General features: G+C 44.8%; 6 protein-coding genes across 6 annotated transcripts; 3 read left to right on the plus strand and 3 right to left on the minus strand.

Moving 5' to 3' along the window:
- Nucleotides 1–47: 47 nt before the first annotated feature.
- PCOAH_00020340 (Helicase) lies at nucleotides 48–5,963 on the minus strand (the record flags this gene model as incomplete). Its single annotated transcript, XM_020058843.1, has 1 exon — nucleotides 48–5,963. One exon carries the CDS (start codon nucleotides 5,961–5,963, stop codon nucleotides 48–50), a length of 5,916 nt encoding a protein of 1,971 aa, XP_019914455.1.
- Nucleotides 5,964–7,659: 1,696 nt separating this feature from the next.
- PCOAH_00020350 (Eukaryotic translation initiation factor 3 subunit K) lies at nucleotides 7,660–8,631 on the minus strand (the record flags this gene model as incomplete). The annotated part of the gene is made up of 2 exons (XM_020058844.1): nucleotides 7,660–8,291; nucleotides 8,553–8,631. The coding sequence occupies 2 exons, from the start codon at nucleotides 8,629–8,631 to the stop codon at nucleotides 7,660–7,662; spliced, it is 711 nt and encodes a 236-aa protein (XP_019914336.1).
- Nucleotides 8,632–10,146: 1,515 nt separating this feature from the next.
- On the plus strand, nucleotides 10,147–11,336 carry PCOAH_00020360 (Sybindin domain containing protein; the record flags this gene model as incomplete). Its single annotated transcript, XM_020058845.1, has 3 exons — nucleotides 10,147–10,197; nucleotides 10,325–10,706; nucleotides 11,002–11,336. 3 exons carry the CDS (start codon nucleotides 10,147–10,149, stop codon nucleotides 11,334–11,336), a joined length of 768 nt encoding a protein of 255 aa, XP_019914635.1.
- Nucleotides 11,337–12,683: 1,347 nt separating this feature from the next.
- PCOAH_00020370 (Uncharacterized protein) lies at nucleotides 12,684–15,029 on the plus strand (the record flags this gene model as incomplete). Its single annotated transcript, XM_020058846.1, has 1 exon — nucleotides 12,684–15,029. One exon carries the CDS (start codon nucleotides 12,684–12,686, stop codon nucleotides 15,027–15,029), a length of 2,346 nt encoding a protein of 781 aa, XP_019914525.1.
- An 887-nt stretch (nucleotides 15,030–15,916) lies between these two features.
- Nucleotides 15,917–16,679, plus strand: PCOAH_00020380 (Uncharacterized protein; the record flags this gene model as incomplete). Its single annotated transcript, XM_020058847.1, has 2 exons — nucleotides 15,917–16,116; nucleotides 16,313–16,679. 2 exons carry the CDS (start codon nucleotides 15,917–15,919, stop codon nucleotides 16,677–16,679), a joined length of 567 nt encoding a protein of 188 aa, XP_019914622.1.
- A 543-nt stretch (nucleotides 16,680–17,222) lies between these two features.
- On the minus strand, nucleotides 17,223–19,530 carry PCOAH_00020390 (Splicing factor; the record flags this gene model as incomplete). Its single annotated transcript, XM_020058848.1, has 6 exons — nucleotides 17,223–17,346; nucleotides 17,732–17,819; nucleotides 17,910–18,656; nucleotides 18,756–18,935; nucleotides 19,078–19,140; nucleotides 19,278–19,530. The coding sequence occupies 6 exons, from the start codon at nucleotides 19,528–19,530 to the stop codon at nucleotides 17,223–17,225; spliced, it is 1,455 nt and encodes a 484-aa protein (XP_019914510.1).
- Between the last annotated feature and the right edge of the window lie 732 nt (nucleotides 19,531–20,262).

The raw sequence follows: 20,262 nt of genomic DNA on the forward strand, positions 1-20,262 counted from the left end.
TTGTGGGGGAAGGGTTCCCCCTTTTAATGGGCCATCTATTTGAAAAGCTACTGGCTGTTTGAGCGACTGTGTGTAGTGTCCCTATCTGGAGTGCACTCCTCGTAGTACATGCACCGCAGGCGGTAATTCAAATCTTCCATTGGCCCCAAGTTGATTGGACTAAAAAAGAGGAACTCTTCCGACGTGCAGCCCTTCGCATATGCATTCACGGACTGCAGAATCTGAAGGGAGATGCTATTATTCAAGTGGCACTTCTTCACTGAGGATAAGCATGTCTGGGATTTCTCCCGAGGGGGACTGTTAGCTAACGATGGGTCATTTGGGGAGCTTAGGTAACTGTACAGGTGGTCAAACATCTTCAGGAGATGTTCCCCTTTTCCATCATTCCATGCTGCGTCCAAGGTTGCTAAGTCTTCATTTGCATGAAGTAAGCTTAGGTTGAATTGTGTTCCCCTTTCCCGTCCGTTGGGAAGAACAGTGCCGTCACAGTCACCTGGGCCGTCACCATCGTCATCTTGCCCCACTGCGTACATGTCGTAGTTTATTTCCTCCCTATTATTTTCTTCAATTAGGTTTTGTATGACTCTGCTGATGTAGGGGCTTTCCCTCAGCACGCGGTTTTCCTCCACGTCACTCATTGCGTCGTCTTCGCTGAAGTATTCGTCCGGCTCGTTCACCTCGTCTGTCACGTCGGGGTGCCCATTCCCTTCATCATCACCACCATAATCACCCGTGCTGTCACTTTGCCGCTTCGGCTGGGCTACCCGATCGGTGCTCGCTTGGCCAAATGCGGACCCCGCCGATGCCGTAGAGGCGCGCTTCACCCCCAACGCGTTGTTCTCCATGCGGTACTCCTCCTCATCCCGGTTGTTATACACCCACGTGAGGAAGAACAAAAAGGTGGATAGGCAGTACCGCAAGTAATTGATGCGTAGCAAGTCGTACTTGTTAATGGTCAATGCGCTTTGGGAGGCACCTGGGTTGGTCTCTTCCGATGCTATTCCTCTATTGTCCCCCTCCGCAGTCGTTGCGTCACCCCCCTTGGACTTCTTCTTCCTCACGTCAAGAATAACTATCTCTTTCGAATCGAAAATCTTTACAGACAGAACGTCGAACCCTCTCAAATTTGTTCTGGTGTTTAGGATAACGTTGTCATGGTAGGGTAGAGATGACAGAAAGAAACTTAGAAAATATTTGTTCGGAATAACGGTGGCGTAATTCACCCACGTGTATGTATCATTGGTGCAGCTGTAGTCGATGCTTGAGCAGACTGCAAAGACGTCTTGCGTCTGTCTTTTGTATATCCCCTTTTCTGCATCGTAGTCAAATGGGCACAGGGAGAGGAAGCCCAGAACCGACTTGAAATTCAAATTGCACTTCATTTTTTTTTTTTTACCTTTGTTGCTGAGGTCGGAGCAGTCGGAGGTGCAGTTGCTTAAAGCGGCTTCTCCTTTCTGTTCTTCCGAGTTGGCACCGTTTTGGTCGTCGCGTTTCGGAGGGGCTTCATCTTCTCCCACTTCATCATCCTCCTCGCACTGGTTAGCACGGAAATCAGTGCAACCCACGTTATCGTCTTTACATTCCCCTGTTTGTTGTCCCTTATTATTTTTCCCCAGCTTCTGGGCCTGCCGTTCCGCGCGCCGCAGCTCCCTTTCCGCCTTCTCCCGTTTGCTGATTTTGTAATTGTCGGTGTTTAGGAGGGTCCACTTCACGAGGAAGAGATGCTTGGGTTTGTTCATCTCGTAGTTGTGGTTAAAATAGTTACTGACTCGAGAGGCACCAGACCGATAATGGGAACCGCCATGGAGGGATCCCTTCCACATGGGAATGCTAAAGCAATGACGACCACTGGAAAACATGTTAATGATGTTGGTACAGAGAGACGCGTTGTTAATTTCGTCCTTCTGATTTACATGGACGGGGACTATGGCTTGGACAGGCTCAACCACCCTAATGATATTCTCGTGAAAGTTAAAAAAAATGTTCCTCTCTACATCCTTTCCGTACATGTGAAGTAGCTCCCTCCTTATTTGCTCAATCGTTCCTTCATAGAGTACCTGGTTTGCCTTGTTTGAGAGGACCTTCCCAAGTTCAGGCCCAACTAGCACCCCATAGTTGTTGCTACGGTTGCTGTGGTTCAAGTGGGTCTCTTCCCCTTCGGTGAGCGCAGGGGAGGAAACCCCGTTGAGGGGGATAGACTCATTCAAGTACTTGTTGACACCCCCCTGGTCTAAAAAATGAATGATGTAAAAGTTCTTATTCCTCAGTAACTCGAAGGATAAATAGGGACACATGATGAACAGGGCCCTCCTCAAGATGTTCAGATCGTAGTGGGGTGCCCTAAAATAGATGCAATTTTTTACGTTCAATTTTTGTTGCGTCATGTAGTTTAGTAGGGCGAGCAGCTTCTTCCCCTTGGGCTTCTTTTCAGATTCCGTTTGGATAGGTAAATGTGGAGACCCATGGATAAACAGGGGGGTGAAAGCAAGGGAAAAGAGAAACTTCAAATAAAGGTTTTCATTAGAAGGGTCGTAACGTGCGTATTTCGTAACGACGCGGAAGACGTTCTTCCAGTTTAGCGTTTCATCCACCCCTCCATTAGGTGATAATTCGCTGCTCAAACTTGTTGGAGGAATTTCCCCCTTGAGGAGATCCAAAAGGTAGACGGCCGACCTGTACGCATTGCTATCTCTGTTCAGTATTTTTAACAACCGTCTGCACAAATTGTTGACGCTACTTATCACGGAGAGCAGCTTCTTCGCATTGATGTTGTTTCTCTTGCTCATTATTGTGCAGGTGGTGACGTAATAACTCTTCAAGTGAGACCTCACAAAGTTGTTTTGATTTTTCAGATCCTGCACGTAGAGGGAAAATACACATAGCCATTCGATGAAGACGTTCCTGAGCATGATGGGTTCAGAATACGTTTTGCCGTCAAAGTACTGCTTCTGTTTGAGGGACGCTTCCAGGGACACCCCGTAAGAGTATACACTCTTCGATGTAAACAGGTTAAAGGATGGAAAAATATCGTTCGTGTTGATTATGGACGCTATAATAATCGCGTCGAATGTTACGTCCATTACAACCCCGAAGAGGAGTAGTCGACAGAGGTAGATGCTCATGTTGAAGCGAATCATAATCTGTCCAATGATGGAAATGACTAGCTTATCCTTTATCTTAATGACTGCCTTCATTTTTTCTAACTCGTGTCTAGTACTGCGTATCTTCTCTCTGGATGGCTTCTCGATAATCATGCTCAGCACATCATGCATGGTTAGCTTATTATTGTGTGGTAGTGCATCCACTTTGGTGGTAGACCCATCATCAGGTGGAATATCCTGCACACTTGCTTTGTTCGACCCCCTAATTAGCTGACCCAACACCGACATGCTCTTCAATATGTAAAGGTACAGCAGGTGCAGACTATGCGTGTAAACCTCGCTAACTTTATGATCCTTTAGGAGGTTCAGAAAATTCTTGCTAATCATCCGGATGCATATTCCATGGCATGTCCTCCCGCACCTCCCCTTCCTCTGTTCCATGGACGACTTATTAATCCATTTTTTTACCAATATGTGTGCCCTCCTGTCCGAATTGTATTCAATGTTCTTCTGAATGCAGAAGTCGATGACTAGTCTCACATTTGGGATGGTGATGGAACTCTCCGCGATGTTAGAAGAGAGAAAAATGTTAATGATGTCCCTGTCACTTTCGTGTAACTTATGAATCGTGTTGTCGTAAAGGCAGCTATGCAGTATATGTATGTGGTACCTAACCTTATGCTTGTTCGCGTTGTTGTTGATCAGGATGCACAGCTGGTGGTACATGTCTGTTATGTCCTGCATTCCCGACAGGAATATCAGAACGCTGTCTCCGAGAAGACATAAGTTGTGCACTAACTCCAGGCACAGCTCCGAAATGTTGGAAAATACGTTGGCCGGTATTATTTGTTCCACGTCGATGTCTTTGTTCGACTCGCTTTGGGCGTTTTTCGAATTGAACAGGCTTATGCTCTTGTCGTATTCGTTCTTTATTCTTTGCAGTAGTGCTTCTCCTCTCCTGGATAGGTGCAGCTTGGTGCGGTTCTTCCGCCGCAGGATGAATTCGATTACCTTTTCGCACCTGGGGGGGTGTTCTAACGAACCGCCTGATGAAGGTTTGTCCCCCCCTTCTCTGTCGCTCTGATTCTGCTCATCGATGCCCCCTTCCCGCGCATACCTTATTATGTCCTCTATATAAAACGTATCAATACTATAAATCTTCGTACCTATATATATGGACCCAATGGAAATGTTCTCATGCTCAAAGTACGAATGGAACAGGTTGCTCTGCATCGTCGCTGACATTATAATCAGCTTGAAAATCTTCTCGTCCTTCCTCCTACTGTGCAGGTATACCTTAATGAAAAGCAACACGATATCCAGGAGGATGCTCCGGTCGTGAATCTCATCGATGACGATGTGCGTAAATTTCTTATACATATTTCTATGATGAAGAAACAACTTAAAAAGAAACCCAACAGTTATGTAGGTGACTACAGTCCTCTCGTTATCGTAGACTGCCTCCCCTGCAATTCTATATCCTATTCTGTTGCCTAGTTTCTCGTTCATGAGCTCTGAGAGAATCCTGGACAAGGAAATGCAGGCGATTCTTCTCGGTTCAGTAACAATAATGTTTATTTTTTCTTTCCCTTCTTTCAGACTCTGTTCCAGCAAAAACTTGGGAACACATGTTGACTTTCCTGAGCCTGTTTCACCTTGTATAAACGTTATGTCATTCTGTTCTATCATTTTTAGGATTTCACTTCTGGACTTGTAAATGGAAAGCTTTTGTATGTTCCTCTGGGCGCTCTTTTGGCTGTCCTCCGTCAGCGGGATTTTCTTCTCCCTCTTGGGTTTGACCCCCCCCGGACCGGATACTTCTCGGCCGTTCCCTTCAGTGGGTGCTGCTGGGCGGGCCTTCTGGAAGCGGTTTCCAACAAAACGATTTCCCTTGCTGGAGTTGCTGTGGTTTCCAGAGTTACCCCCCCGGTACAAATTCACTCCATAGGGGGAATCACCCTCATCAGCGCAGGTTCTATAATGGAATTCCCCATTTAGGTCCCGCACACCACCTCCACTGGGTTGGTACCTCCGCCTGTTTACTGCCTCCCGCTTAGGGTTCTCCCCTCCACTGTTACCTCCGTACTGGCCATAGCTGCCTCTACGTTGGTCATTATAATTTGGAAGAGATTCCGCCGCATAGGTGTTGTTCCCTGGTATGGCGCAGTAACCCTCTCTGGCGCCGTTTGGGTTGTCAACACAGGGGGGGTACCCCTGTTGGAGTCCCACTGACGGGTGCACACTACCAACCGCTCGCGGGTCGTAACCCGTGGGGAAGCCTCCAGACGTGTTAACACCGGAGGAAGAAGGAACAGACGCACCAGTCATGCCTGCATAAGCGTGATGATCCGCACGAACCATATGTTGGTTGTTCTGAGTAGGATGATAGATCCAATTATTCATGTGCATGCTTCCACCATGGGGAAGTCCTCTGCTCATTCTGACTTGGTCCACGTTAAGGGGGACCCTCATGAAGCTGTTAAAAATTGCTCCATTTTGCGCATCTCTATAGGGTAATTCTCCTATGCCGTCATTATTGGGTTGGTGTCCCCCCCAGAGCTGCTCATTTTGCGTCTCCTCTACTGCGTGCTTATCCCAGGACTGGTCATGTCCAAAAGAATCCTTCTGATAATTGCCCCATTTAGGAAGTAACGTTTCCTGCCTGGAGTACACCTGGTCATTCTCCTGGTGGTAATATGTTTGGAGGGGTGCTGTTGTACTTTCACAGGGAACGTTTTGGGGCCCCCTCTCGGATGCTCTAAAATGGGTTTCATTGGGTCTTCGCATCGGATGATGGTGGTATCCCTCTCGGTTACTTTCCTCCAACCTTTTAGTGGGATGACTTTCCTCCTCGCCGTTCATTTGATAGACTCACAATATGAAAAGCTCTGCCTTTTTTTCCCGCTTTTTTTCAATGTGCTTCTATATACCTACCTTGGATATATCACCTTTCGTGGACAAAACAGGTTGCTTAACAGTGTGGGCACACTCCGCGTCGGTCCTTGAGTCACATTTCTGGCAACGTGCAAAACGCCCACAGTTGCATGAAACAGGTAATGTACATTACTCGAGGTGTTCGTATCTTTAACTGTCCGACTTGTGTCTGTTCCCCATCCGGTGAGCTCCCAAACTGAACAAGTAAAAAATATAACTCAAAAAAAAAAAAGAGCGAACACACGGACAAGAACAATGGAGAATAATCTTACCCAGGGGGGTATCCAAAAAAAAAAAAGGAAAAACCAACTATAGCAATATAGGCGACGAGGAGATCCTACACTACGTAGGGATGATTATGATGAGGACGTGGGTGACAACACTTGTACGCATGCGAATGTGAATATTGGTCCGGGGTGATGGGGGATAACCAGCGAGGTGACCCGAAAAGGAAAGCAGTGACGTGTAGTGGTCAGCATTAACCTGTAACGAATGTAGAGAAACGTTTTGGCTCCATGGAAAAGGGGGAAAAAAACTACTACGCAGCAACAGCGTGAAAAAATGGGCAAGGCCAAAATTACACACTCGATCAGCGCACGGGTATAAAGAACCTTTGAAAAAAAAAAAAAAAATTCTACTCGGGGAAGCCGATACAAATTTTAAATCGTGGCGTTAAATTAGGAGGGAAAACCGGAGCAGCATTTTTTTTAAAAAAGAAAGGGTAGGATCAATGCAGATGATGTGCACCACTGTGTAAGGGTAAGGCGCAGTAGCAGTGGCAGTTGTAGTATTAACAGTAGTAGCGGTAGGCCTAATGCACCCCGCGGAGGAACATAATCGGGTCAAATGCACGTGCATGTGTATACGCGGGGATGTACATTTGCACAGCCTACATGCATTCACAGCGTAAAGTGGCACCTGATCATTGTACCTCTCACTTATCAGGATAGATAACATCGCAAATGAAGCACGGGTGGCCAAAATGCGATGATAGACTTTGTATTACCTTGCGTAGCGGCTGCTGTGCCGAGCAAACACGCTAAGTGATATGCGAGCCTCAACTGAATGAGGTGTCCTCCTGACGCATTCAAACGGGTATGCAGCGTGGAGGAGCAGCCTTACAACGTTATCCAGAGGAAGGGCACACAACGAAGGTAAGGCAGAACATACCGGCTCAAAGTTACATGACGCGACTTCCAACGTTGAAAAAAAAAAAAATTTACGTGTGCACGTACAGTTGCACTTTTCCACCGTCGCTCTGTCCCCTTTAGCCCTTTGATCATTATTATTGATGCGAGAAAAAGGATACACCTTCCGAGGTTTCCCACGACGCTGGAATAATACTGGGAAAACGGCCAAATGGGGGAATGGTTCTTTTCCCCACATGAGCGTCTTCACCCATGGTCAAATTACCAATTGGTAAAAAAAAAAAAAATGGCTAGTTAAAAATAAAAGTTGTACATTTAAAAAATCGAAAAAGGGTGAGAAAATTAAAAAAAAAAAAAAAAAAAAAAAAGCCCAATGGGGAAAACTTACACATGCGACAAGTCAAACAGGAGGGGGGGTTTACACCTCACATGAGGAGTGGCGTGATTTAACCCCTTTTCCCCCCCCCCTTTGATGTTCAATTGTTGAGTTTGTTAATGTAAGATGATATATTGTCCTCGTTAAAATACGTATTGATGGTTTTCTTGGTCTGTTGCATCGTTTCTATGTTTCCATTGGAACATATTTTCACCTCTTCATCTTTATGCATCGCCTTTTTAACAGTCCATTTGTTCTCATTTAAAAAAACCTCCAGTTCGTTCATATCTTGGAAATTCAAATAAGCGGCCATATTTTCAAGAGAAATATTTTCAAAGCTCAGAGTAATACAGTTTATTATGTACTTCCTAATGTTGGTGATAAAAGTTTCGTGATTTGTAAAGAAGGAGTAGTCACAGGTGCGGTTGTCCATCCATTGGTTGTTCTTGATGCAACTCCACATTTTAATGAACTGGCACTCTTTAATTAAATCGTACAGATAGACGATGCTTTTGATGTGGTCGTCATAAAGGTTGGGGTTAATGAGACTGAGGTAGATATTCATGTCTATGTCGTTTATGTTGTATAGGACACATACGAGGATTTTTTTTATTACAACTTTATCAAAGCAGTGTGGGTACAGACAGAACAGCCTCAGTAGCGTCAGCATCACTTCGTTGTCAAAGTGTTCGTTGTTTCCAAAGGCGATCTCGACATAGTCACTCAGGATTTCTGCGTTTAAAAGGGGATGGGCATAAAAATTGTATCACACGGAAAAAATGGTGCATATATAATTTGGGGGGTTTGGATCCTCCGTTGGGAGGTACTGCCAAACGGGGTCAGGTGTATCATTTAGCGATCCTCTTTTAATCATTTGTTCGCTTTTCCTGTTCAGGTGGAGAGACCCAGCGAGTGACCCCCCTTTCACAGCTATAACCACGAGGATGAACCCACTCCGAGGTCTTTTTTCCTTTCCTCCTCCTTATAACTTACTCAGCTTGGAAGCGTTGAACATCATATGAGGATAAACCTTAATGGCCTGAACCTCCTCGATAATATTTTTTACATCCATGGTTGGTAATTTTGGAATGAATATATATAGGACTTTCCTTCTTACGGATAGGTAAAAGGAAAAAAAAAAAATTATTCACGGCCTACTCTACGTAGCAAATATTTTAAACAAACTCGTCGTTTGGAGTTCGCAAAATGGTGAGCGAACGGCGTGTTGCCTTCCGTGGGGTCGTTTTGCAGGGGGGTATTCATCCACTTGGACGAAATGTGCTCCTATGTGGGGATGGGTAGCTCTTTCAATGTTTGCCTAATTCCGCTTGCATTCGCTTACCATGCGTTCTCTCGCAAAGGTGATGCGTTCAGGGGGTGGAGAACAAGGCAGAATAAGGGGGGTTAGCTATAAAAAAAAAAAAAAAAAAAAAAACGCAAGAACAGTTACCAAAGCAAAGCAAAAAAAAAAAATAAAAACATATACATAATATATACATATTCTCTTGAAGGGCGTGAATACATAGTGCTATAACCACATGACCGCGGAAACTCTGGAAGAAAAGAAGGGTGGGCGCGGGGCTGCGTATTCGAATACACCTGCTAAGTCGCGCAGGTGCCCACTATCCAACACCTTTTTCTGTCGGCGCGATCACGTGGCAGTTCTTTGAGAAGCACGCCGCGCAGAAATGCATATCGCAGTGAGGAACAGCTAAAATGCACGCGCACGAATGCGAAGAAACAACTGCGATGAAGTGTCCCCAATTTATCACCCCTCAGCAAATGCCCTTCGCATAAGGGGAAAGCCGCATTTTTCCCACGCCATTTCAAAGTGTGGAGTGTTTTTCCATAATAACGTCCCCCCTCTTTTCCTTGCGCAACACCGCACCAGCCATCTCGCTCGGAGCGATGCATTTCCCCCCTTGGCGCACGCATTCATAATAAATATGACATATACAAATGCATACACTTCTTACGAAAAAAGGGAATTTTTTTTTTTTTTTTTTTTTTTTTTCAATTTGCTGAAAGCACATTTTTCTGTGAAAAGGAAAGTCGTACGCCCAGCCGTCGGGCCCTGTCACTTCGCTTTGATTCCCTTCCCCCTCTTTATTTGTAGCATTGATTTCATTTTATTTGTTGTATCTCCACGTTACTGCATTTTTCCCCACCGCGCTACGCCGCACTGTACTGTACCACACCGCATCCCATTTTATTATATTTTTTTCCCCCCCAAAGTGCCGCTCCACTCGGTGGATAAATCACCACTTAAGGGGAAAAACGGACATCCAGCCGCACTCCTCCGTGCAGTTCCTTCATGTTTGCTAATAGCCACCCCTGTATCTGCATGCGAGGAAAGAGGGAAGGCATAGAAGCAAGCAGAGGAACAGACGCCGCAGTTAGTCACTCGGACAGAGGGGGCTACGCCCAAACAGCCGCAAATTACGCACACGCCGCTTTTACGTAGGACAAGAGGCAGTAGGCGAATCCGCACCCCAAAGGAGGAACAACCAGTGTAGTTTTTTTTTTTTTTTTTCCTTCCCAAGATTACCGAGCAACAAGTTAGAGCAACTCGATTGCCAATTGTAAAATGTATTCCCTCTATGTCAACAACCAGCATGGTACGTTAGTTTACGAAAAGGTACGCACTCGAGTCGTTGAATGTGATGCCAGCATATGACGCCACACCACTTGGAATACGTTGGGTGGCCATCCGCGATTATGCCTCTTCCACCTCGCGTCCATCCTGCTTTTCGTCCCCCCTGCAGCACTTCAGCGACGAAATAAAGCTAAACAGTAATGAAGAGATAAGACTGGCTTCCATGCTGCACGGCATTTCAACCATATCTGAGAAGATCAATGTGCATACGTCCCCCCTAAATGAATCGAAGAGAAACATTTTCAAGTCACTAGAGAAGAAGGGCATCGAGACAATCGAGGGAGATGGTTTCAAAATCCAGTGTTACGACACGTTAACAGGAATTAAAATTTTCATTGTGCACAAAGATGACCTCAACATCGAAGCGAACACTTATTTGAAAAGGGTTCACGAATTGTATAGCGACATCATTTTGAAGAACCCCTTCTACGACATTGATATGCCTATACGTTCCGCGGTTTTTAACGAGCAAGTCGAGAAGCTCTTCGCCGGTTTATGATCTCAGAAGGGTGCTTCTCCTGGGTGTCAGCGCGGGCGTAGATAAGGGGCTAATCAGCTAGGCGGCCAAACGGATAAACGTAGATACCCATTTGGCATACCCATCCTCCCGAGCGTGAGAAAATATTATTTTTTCTCCCCTCGGCGAGTTGCACAAAAGTGCGCGTAATACCCACCCGGTGTGAATACCACCCCTTGGGAGCCTACCACGGACGGATCTGAACGACAGCGTCGGCAGAGAGAATATCTTGAATTGTAACCACCTCACTAACTCACCCCACCATAGAGCTAAAATGAACCTCCTCCTTAATGTACTAATTCTGATTGACGCAGCGAGTGTTACGTTTCTCTCAGTAACATTTCTTATGATCAACTTGAATGAAGAAAGTCTGGAACTAAGTAAAGCACACCGAGAAAATGGGAAAAAGGCTCTGGTAGTAGCCATTTTATTGTATGCAGTTTTTTTAGTTCTCCTCTTTACATACAAAGCCTACAAAAATAAACGAAAGCTGTACAACAACTTCTTCATGAAGAAGAGAAATGCTCCCAGGTATGTTCAGCTCGCCAGCACTTATTTTTCAGGCGCAGACGAGTACGAGCAGTACGAGCTGAGCAAGATTTAGCGTCGCCTTAGTTTGTGTGTGTGTTGGGTGGGGGGTAGACTAGTGTAAACAGTTGTATGTGTTTGCAGCGGTGTGCAACATCCACGTGCGATCTTGCCGTCGTTGTAGTTTTTTCAAACCTTTGCATGGTGAACAAAAGAAGCAGGAAAAAAGTAATTAAAATTATCAGCCGATCTTTAGTGTTTTTACATTCAGTTTAGTCATACTAGTGGACCCTTTATGTATGCTCATTTTTGTTTTAATTTTAGCTGATTTTTTTTTTTTTTTTTGCAGCCATATTTATAGCTATTTTTACAGTAATTTTTTTTTTTACCTGTCCATGTTCATATTTTTTTTTTTATACACTCCTTATTCATATTTTACCTTTTTAAGTAAAATATAACTCTTTTTTTTACAAAAGTTGTAAAAAATGTTTAAATAACAAAATAACCCTTTTTCTTTTTTTTTTATTGCAAATGGAGCGCGCCACAAGGGAGGGTTTCCCCCTTTGACATGTTCTATTCTGGCGTCATTTCACAAATGCAAATCTGCTCTGGAAACTGACATGGCACGCGGATACCTGAGTATACAGTGTGTGTGTCCTTCCCCTGATAGTAACTTTCAAACAAGTGCGAATTTTTTTCTGCATCATTACGCAATGGGGAGGAATAGCCAAGGTGTTTAATGGCGCAGAAGGAAATAAAAAAAAACAAGGCTTTTTCTCCCTACGCCGCATAGCATACACAATGTGGTGTTCATTATTTTCCACTCCATATACGGAAAAAGAACACATATAACATAATTACTCCCCATGTAGGTGTAAAACATGGCTGCAAACAGAATTGTCACCCACCATATGGCGCGCATATGAGCATACATATGTGCGTGCATTTTTAAAGAGTATTTTTTTTTTTTTTTTTTTTTCTGTTATCCTTCCCAATTGTTTGTTCCCAGGCGAATAAAAACTCGCTTTATTGTGCATTGAATGATCTCCTCACTGGAGATTCGTTACCCTTCAAGTATCTTCTCCCGTGCGGACGTACGATATGCATTTGCATGGGCCGAGTTCCTCCCCTTTGTAATTTTACTATATTTATTATTATTTTTTTTTTTTGTGTGTTCCCTGCGTTTCCGGGGGGAAATTTTCAAATTGGTTTTTACGCACAAAGGGGGGATACCTCGCGTGAGTGGAAAAATCTCCCTTCTCTGTGTGCGCTGCTACTTGGCAAAGTGCATGCTTTGCTGTTCTATGCGCGCTGGTACGCATGTTCGTACGTATGCACACCAACCCGCGTGTACTAACTAACGCGATAACCGAAGGGAGATGTGCTCCCCCTGGTAAAGCAAAAGAGAAGCAACAACAAAAAAATGAAGATGCTGGAGCTGAACTACTACCATGGAGAGATATTCGAAAAGTACAAAATCAACAGCGTGCTGTCTGCACTGGTAGACAAGCACAAGCTGCAAAATGGAAGCATCGACTTTAATGAACTGAGCAACAGAAAGAACAACTACAGCATAATGGCCCTGTTGGGCAGCCAAATCAAAAATTTCAACGACGATGTGTATAAAGACATCGACACGAATGATATCATCTTAGCTCTCTCCAAGTTGAAACAAATCGACGAACAAATCACCATAAACGAAAGCCGCAACAAAGACTACATTTTGGAGATGGCAGAGCAAATGTATTATGAGTACTCCCAGAAGGGACTCATCAGCAATGAAAATTCTTTCCATTTAAACGACAAGGAAAACTTCATCCGCGTGAACTTGCAACTAATGAATGAAATTAACGCAGGGATTAGGAGTTACCAAAACAAGATCCCCTATTTGCGTTCCTATTCGGACGAAAAATACCCCAGGGGGGATGCTTTACTCCCTGTCGGGGGAGATCCACACCATAATGGTGACGCTGAAATTTATAACATCTCTGGGTTAATCGAAAGGGATGATTATTACAACGTTAAGCAAAATGAGCATGCGGATGATAGAGGGAGAAACCTGTTGGGTAGAAATACCTACCCGAGTAGGAAGAACAACCAAGTGTTTGCAAACAGGACTGATGAGCACCACCTAGTGGATGAATTGGGGCCAAAGGAGGATGACAGCCATGTGGGCGTCATCCATGGCGGTAATGTCCATGCTAATGGGAAGAGCAACCTGCATCAGTACCGAAAGGAGGCGACGAACAGTACCTACTGCAACAGCGTCGAAAATGTGAATGGCCCCATCGGGGCAAGCAGGCGGGGAAGTCTGAACTTCCTTGGTGAAGAGGACGGCGACGGTACCCATATCGGGGTTGACCGTATTAGCGGCATTAATGATGACCGTGGTGAACGCCTAGGCGAACGAAGCGCAAGAAGCACCAGCAACCGTCGAAGGAGAAGCAGCCTCAGCAACGCGACGCGTTATCACCACGGGGAACAGACTCTGCTCAGAGACCCAGCGGAAGGAACCTATTTGAAGAGGGAAACGGTGCTGGCGAGACCATCCGGGCATATGGGCCAAGCCAGGAAAACAGCGCAATACGAAGGAGAGGAAGAAGACAATAGCTTGACCGAAAATAACCACAGAAATAGTGCCCTCAGAAGTGCACACGATTTAGGCATAGCAATGCAGAATGAGCCAACAACACACAGAAGGAAAAGTTTTTACGATGCGGAGCATTCCAATAGAATCAACGCGAACATGTGGGGCCATAGACATACGAGGGCCCATGCAAGTGGAAGCGGCAAAGGGATATTTGAAAAAAATATCGATCTTCTACCCAAGGAGGATTTAAACTACTACGGAACCGAGTCTAAGCGAGCCATGAGTAATGTTAACAGCATTATGGGTGCACACCACGGCGCGGGGGATCTACCTAGGGGAAAATTAAATACACATAACAATGTTTTCACCCAAAAGGGCCTTAACAGTAATGATTGCAATGGGAACCACGCCCCAAACAGCGTTCTTGAAAATATAGACAAGGCTGAACAGGAAATCGTTAACAACCATTTGAAGAATTCGCTAACACAGAACGAATACGTCGCGAGGAGGATGAGCTCTATCCTTCTAAACCCAACCATGCAACAGAAGGAAACCTTTAACAGCAGAGTTGTTCCCTCGTATGACCACCATGGCCAGCAAAGTGTAACAAAATTTGCTCCGAGGAATCCATCGAATGGTAATAACTACACAGGGGACCATTCTTTGCAGAAATACAGCACACTCGGTCAGAGAAAGAATTACACAGCAGATACGAACCACAACAGTAGCTTCATCGTAAGTAGCAGCGTCAACAAGAATAACACGTCTGAAGAGGATTCCATCATTCACGTGATTGGAGGGGCGGACCATGAGAATAAGCAATTCGCTGTGAGACCTAGAAATAGCTTCTTCATGAGGGATAAAAACATGCACTTTAACTCTATGGAGAGAAATAACAGTTCTAACACGCCCCTAATAAATATGGAGAGTGTGAGTAACTTCTCGCGGAACGTGCCAAAATCGATTGAATCGAACATGAACATGTACACAAATAAACACTCACGGGCGCTGGACATAAACGACCTGAACAGCAATGCCAGTCGAAACTACGTGAACAGTTCTAATAGCTTCAAAAGCGACTTCACAGCGATGCGGGAGAACTACGCCAAGATGCTGGATCGCTCCAAGTCGCTCACGTCGCAAATTTATCGGGCGCCCATTGCACAGAGGTACATGTAGGGGAGAGTAGAGTGGAAGAGACTTATACGTTTGTTACGTTTGCTACTTCCTACCCATTCAGTGCTGCTAACCGTGGCGCCGTCCTGGCTGAGGGGCACCGCAAAGGGCAAAACCCTTTTGCTAATTGAGCCAGATCACGAGTGTTTATGCACCTTTTTTTTGCTCCTTTTTTTTTTTTTGTTTGTTTTTGTTTTTCGAACTGCTCCGCAACGATAAATGGAGAAAGGTTTGTGGACACCATTTGGACAACACAAGGACAAACAACAACGGTAAAAAGACGTCCAAATGCGTCACCGCCGCACGGCGTTTGACTTAGTGGAAAATTCTACACAATTGCTCATCTGGCTTTTTTTTTTTTTTTTTTTTTTTTCCGGGTGATTTACTGCCCATTCGGTGGCAGCCCAGGGGGTGCAACTAGCCAAATGGATGCGTCCTCCTTAATTTGTCCCCCCAAAATATGAACGTTCATAAAAAAAAAGCAAAAAACATATTGCCGGCAAGGTGATTTTGCGGAATTTGTTGGCTGGGCTAGCTAAAATGCATGCCGAAAAAAAAAAAAAAAAAAAAAAAGAAAATAGGAACGGAAAATGGCTTACTCCTAGGGGGTAACAGAAAATGCCGAGTTTTTTTACCGACCACCGGGAAGACAACTGTTGAGGAAATCCTTAAGTAGTCCATGTTTTTACTCAATTTATTAAGCCTTTTATTTTACTTACCTTCATTTTGTTTTGTTTATGTATTTTTTTTCTATTTTGCAAAGAACAAAAGTGCGAAGCGTTACGCCGACACTCGTAGCGAAGAAAAGAGGCACAGGTTTGGCTCCCTTTGGGAAAGCCCCACAAGGCACATATTCAGACAGACCTTGCGTCACCTCACTCGGGTTAACAATGCTGAACACCGATTTGGGGAAGCCCCAAGATGACGTGGCAGTGTATGAGTACACAGACATCCCAATGAGCGTGTCCTTGTCCACGTACGTTTATAAATTTAAGCCATGGAATAATGACACGCGTTATTTATATCCCCCCGAGAAGATGCAGAGAGAAATAGACGACCTAAATTTGCTAATGAAGTCGATGGTTCCATGGTCATAATTTATTTCAATAAATTGTTTCGCGTTCGTAGAGGGGAGCATATAACCATCTGCGACGCGGTATGCAAGCTTCTACCCGTTTGTGACACGCACATGATTGTTCACTCATCTGCTCACACATAACTACACCATATATGTATATATGTATTATATGTGTGAACCCCACCAATATTCGCCCTCTCCCCCGCAGGACTTCCACCCTGTTCATGTCGACCATTTCGTGCACCCTGATGTTCATAGGCTTCTGTGGACTCATCACATTTTTTCACTTCAAAAACGACGTCGATACTTCCTTTATATTTGCATGCATTTTTTTAGCGTCCTTTATCCACTACTTTATAAGCCTAGTGTTCAGGTACTTAATAACCAAGTCTGTGATTATGTCCGTGGAGTCCAGGATAAAGGAACTAAACGAGAAGTACGACAACGACAAAATCTATTTTAAGTTAATTAATTTAAGTGCCTTTGGATTCAAGTATTTAAAATTTCACTGGGGTCACAACAACACTATCCACTATGCGCTGCGTGTTGTGTACAAGTATTGCGTAATAATATGAGTCAGGCAAAGGTGCGTGGGGGAAGGGGGCAAAAAATAAAGCACACAAAAATGAATAAAGTTTGGAACATTTTCGCCCACCACAACACCACGATGCTTCACCTTCCACGTGTTTAAAGTGCAAGAGGAGAAGCACAATGGAAAGAAAAGTAAGAAAAAAAAAAGAGAAAAAAAAAATTAAGCAACTGGGAAAGGTTACCCACTTCGCTAATCCCATTTCTTGCTATGCTGTCCACTCTGTCCATTTTTTTTCACTTTCACCATTTTTCTCTTTTTTCTCATTTTCCCCCCTTTTAAAGAAATGGGTCACACTAAAAAAAAGTCATTTGCCGAAGCTGCGTACACGACTTGGGCGAAACGGCTGAGGGAGGCGTGTTCCTCATATGCCGCCATTGCTTCTTCACCCATGGAGCGAATTTTTTTTTTTGGAAACAAATTTCATTTTGTCTCCTTTAACTGCGTAGTGTTGAGTACTACAACTGTGGTGACACATCTTGTTGGCATATCGCGCCACCCACAAAAGCACGTCACATAAAAACGTTTTTTACCCATTTTCACTCTCGGAGGGAGACCAAGCCCGAAGGCCCTTTTTAATACTGTTGTAGCTTTTCTTTTTCATTATGCTGTGAATTTCTTTCCTGTTGGAATCTCTGGACGATTTTTGGGTACTGATAAGGGAGTGGGGAAATGGGAAATTATTTATCTCGCAAAGCGGTCGTTGCGCGAACGGAGCGGAACGAAAAAAAAAAAGACGGGGAAAACAAAAAAGGGAGGCATAAATAAATGACAATGGGGGGAACCCCCACCCCTCCTCTTCTCTTGGCTTTTCAACATGAGAAGTGGACGAATAAAAAAAAAAAAAAAAAAAAAAAATGGACTGCCTAGCTGAGGTGATGTGATTGCTTTTTCTGTTCGACTGGTAAACTATTTCGCGGGTAGACCGCATGGACATAACAGCGTAACAACTCAATGTGGCACAATAGTACGACGTAGCGTAAAAAGGACCGGCTGGCGGACACCGGCAAACCGCTCAGAGTAAATCTTAATTTCTACCTGTCGTCGACAAACTCATTCATGGAGCCTCTACCATTTCTGCCATTCGCTGTGTCCAACTTTCTTCGATGCTTATTCCTTTCCGTCCCTGCGGACGAAAGTGAAAGTGAGGGGGAAGAACTGCTTCTTCCATCCGACTTGGTTGCACTGACACTACTGCGGGGGCGTTCATGCTTACCTCTCCTTTCCCTCCTTGCATAGTCCCTCTCGATGCTGCTTGTGCTGCTGCTGGATGCAGTGCTTGACTTGGACTCGGATGGCGTTACGGTGGATTGCCTTCTGCGTTCCCTGCGAGATCTTCTTATGTCCAGGCTTCGATCTCTAACGCGATGTCTTCCCCTGTCTCGATGCCTCTCCCTTTCTCTGCTTCTTTCCCTTCCCCTACTTCTATCCCTCCTTCGACTTCTATCCCTTCGCCGGTTTCTGTCCCTGTTGCGGCTTCTATCCCGATCTCGCCTTCTCCTCCTTTCTCTATGCAGATCCATTTTCCTCCTGTGCCTGTCACTGCTGCGCTCAGGACTAGAACTATCTACACTTGACATATGTTTATGACTTTTTTTTTTTTTTTTTAATTCCTCCGTTGGCTCATCCGAAGAGGAATCTTCAATAGAGCTCGGCTCCTCCCGCTCCTCTTCATCTGCACCATTGGACGTGTCTTCATCACTGCGATGCTTTCCCCTCTTTACATATATTTTATTTTTCCTCCTTTTGTAATTAGTGTGTTTGTCTAACTGGCTGGTGGACCGGGACGATTCGGGAGTAGAAGATCTAGTTGGTTTCTTCCTCCTCTTGTTGTGGATGTGATCACTGCGTTTAGGTGAGTCCCTATCGATCTGTTTGTTCTGGTCCTGCGGCATCCCATTTAGGTCATCCGTTTTTCCGCTGGCGTTTTCCACTGGGGTGTGGTCTTTCTGGTTTACATTTTCTGCGAAGGTAAGGGGGGTACGGAAGAAGATGTGGACACATGCGTGGAAGTAATCGTAGCCTCGACGGCTTCCTCAATTTTGCATCACGTATCGTATACCTGTGTATATGCTCCTTAAACTATCGATGTTCCTCTGCAGGAGCTCATTCTCCTTTCTGACTTGCTCCATTTCTATTCTTTTCGTTTCCAGTTGGGATTCCACAATTTGTTCTTCATTCTGCTCGTTAGAAATGAGAAGTTCCAGTAGTTCCTGGACGAAGACTTCGCTTTTTTTATTTCCTGCGGTGGAGGGGGAGTGGCGAACAATATACACGTGGGGAGCACATACGACGGGGTTACTTCCGTTGTTACTCCGTTGATGTCATTTTTTATCACCACCGCGAGATTAACTTCGCTACACTCCTCCGTTCACGGCCCTTACCAATGAAGCCAGTAAGATTTATTTTCAGCCTCTTCGAGTTTAGGAAGTTTTCGCTCTCGTCGTCTGTGGGGGTGAGTAATGGTTTATTAAAAGGTAGCATATAGCACGGGTTAGCAGAAAGTATAGCATGCATAGCACGTAGCATGTGCGGGTTGACGCTTCTAATCAGGCACGCCGCATTGGGGAGAAAGTTTTTTTACCGATGCCTTCCTCGTCGAGCCTCAACTGAGAGACACAGTACTCATACAATATGTCGTCCTCAAAGCCTAAAATTTCGATGAGCCTTTTGTGAATCCATTTTCCTACCACGTCCAAGTTGATCTTGGTGAGGTCTATCTTTTGGTTATAAATTTCCGGCCAGGTCATTTTTTCAATTAGCTTTTTTTCCTTATCCCCAAAGTAGGGCGTCTGCTCCGTATTGGTGCCTTTGTAGAATCCGCCCGCACCCCTCATTGTTCCTTTTTCGATACGGTTGAACAAAGCACTGTGTGGGTATGGACCTGTACTGACGACTACCTCTAGTCTATTCGATTCACCCCCCTTTTTAAGTCTACTGTTTATGCGTCGCTATGCTTGTTACTACTGTGAACCTATAAAGCGACGTCCCTTGGCGGCCACGATGGGCAGGTAAAATCCTACGTGCTTCACACAGAGGTGTCCTCCCTGCTGCCAGGGTTACCACTTATATCCCGTGGGAACAGATATATATCCTGACATTGGCATATGAAATGGGAACTGTTACGTAGAAGTGGGGGATCTCCCACCCTCTGCATTGGAAACCTTTTACGAATCGACCTTATATAGGGAAATTTAACTGATACAGCTTGGCAAAGGTTATCTTGGGAGGCTGCAGGAGGGGAGAAGTTCAGATTGGGCTTTTTTCTTCCACTAATTTTATACCATAAGGCCCTCCCCTTTATATGTACATATATGGCACTTGCTGTTTCTGCGCTTTCTGCTATTTTTTTTTTTTATTTTTTTATAATCTAGCTAGTCTCTCCCCCCCTTGGGCTGACGAATCACGTTAATTCTCCAGCCAAGGGGAAAAGAAAAGAAGTAGGTATGTATACTCCCGCGAAGGTGTTCCCCTGAACGAAGTTTCTAAGCGCTTCGCTAATCACGCATCCCACGTGCTCCATACAACGAACAGGAGAAGAAACTGTTTTATATTTTGCGCCACTGGCG

The sequence above is a fragment of the Plasmodium coatneyi genome, chromosome 8, assembly GCF_001680005.1.
Source record: "Plasmodium coatneyi strain Hackeri chromosome 8, complete sequence".
NCBI classification, from domain to species: Eukaryota; Apicomplexa; class Aconoidasida; order Haemosporida; family Plasmodiidae; genus Plasmodium; species Plasmodium coatneyi.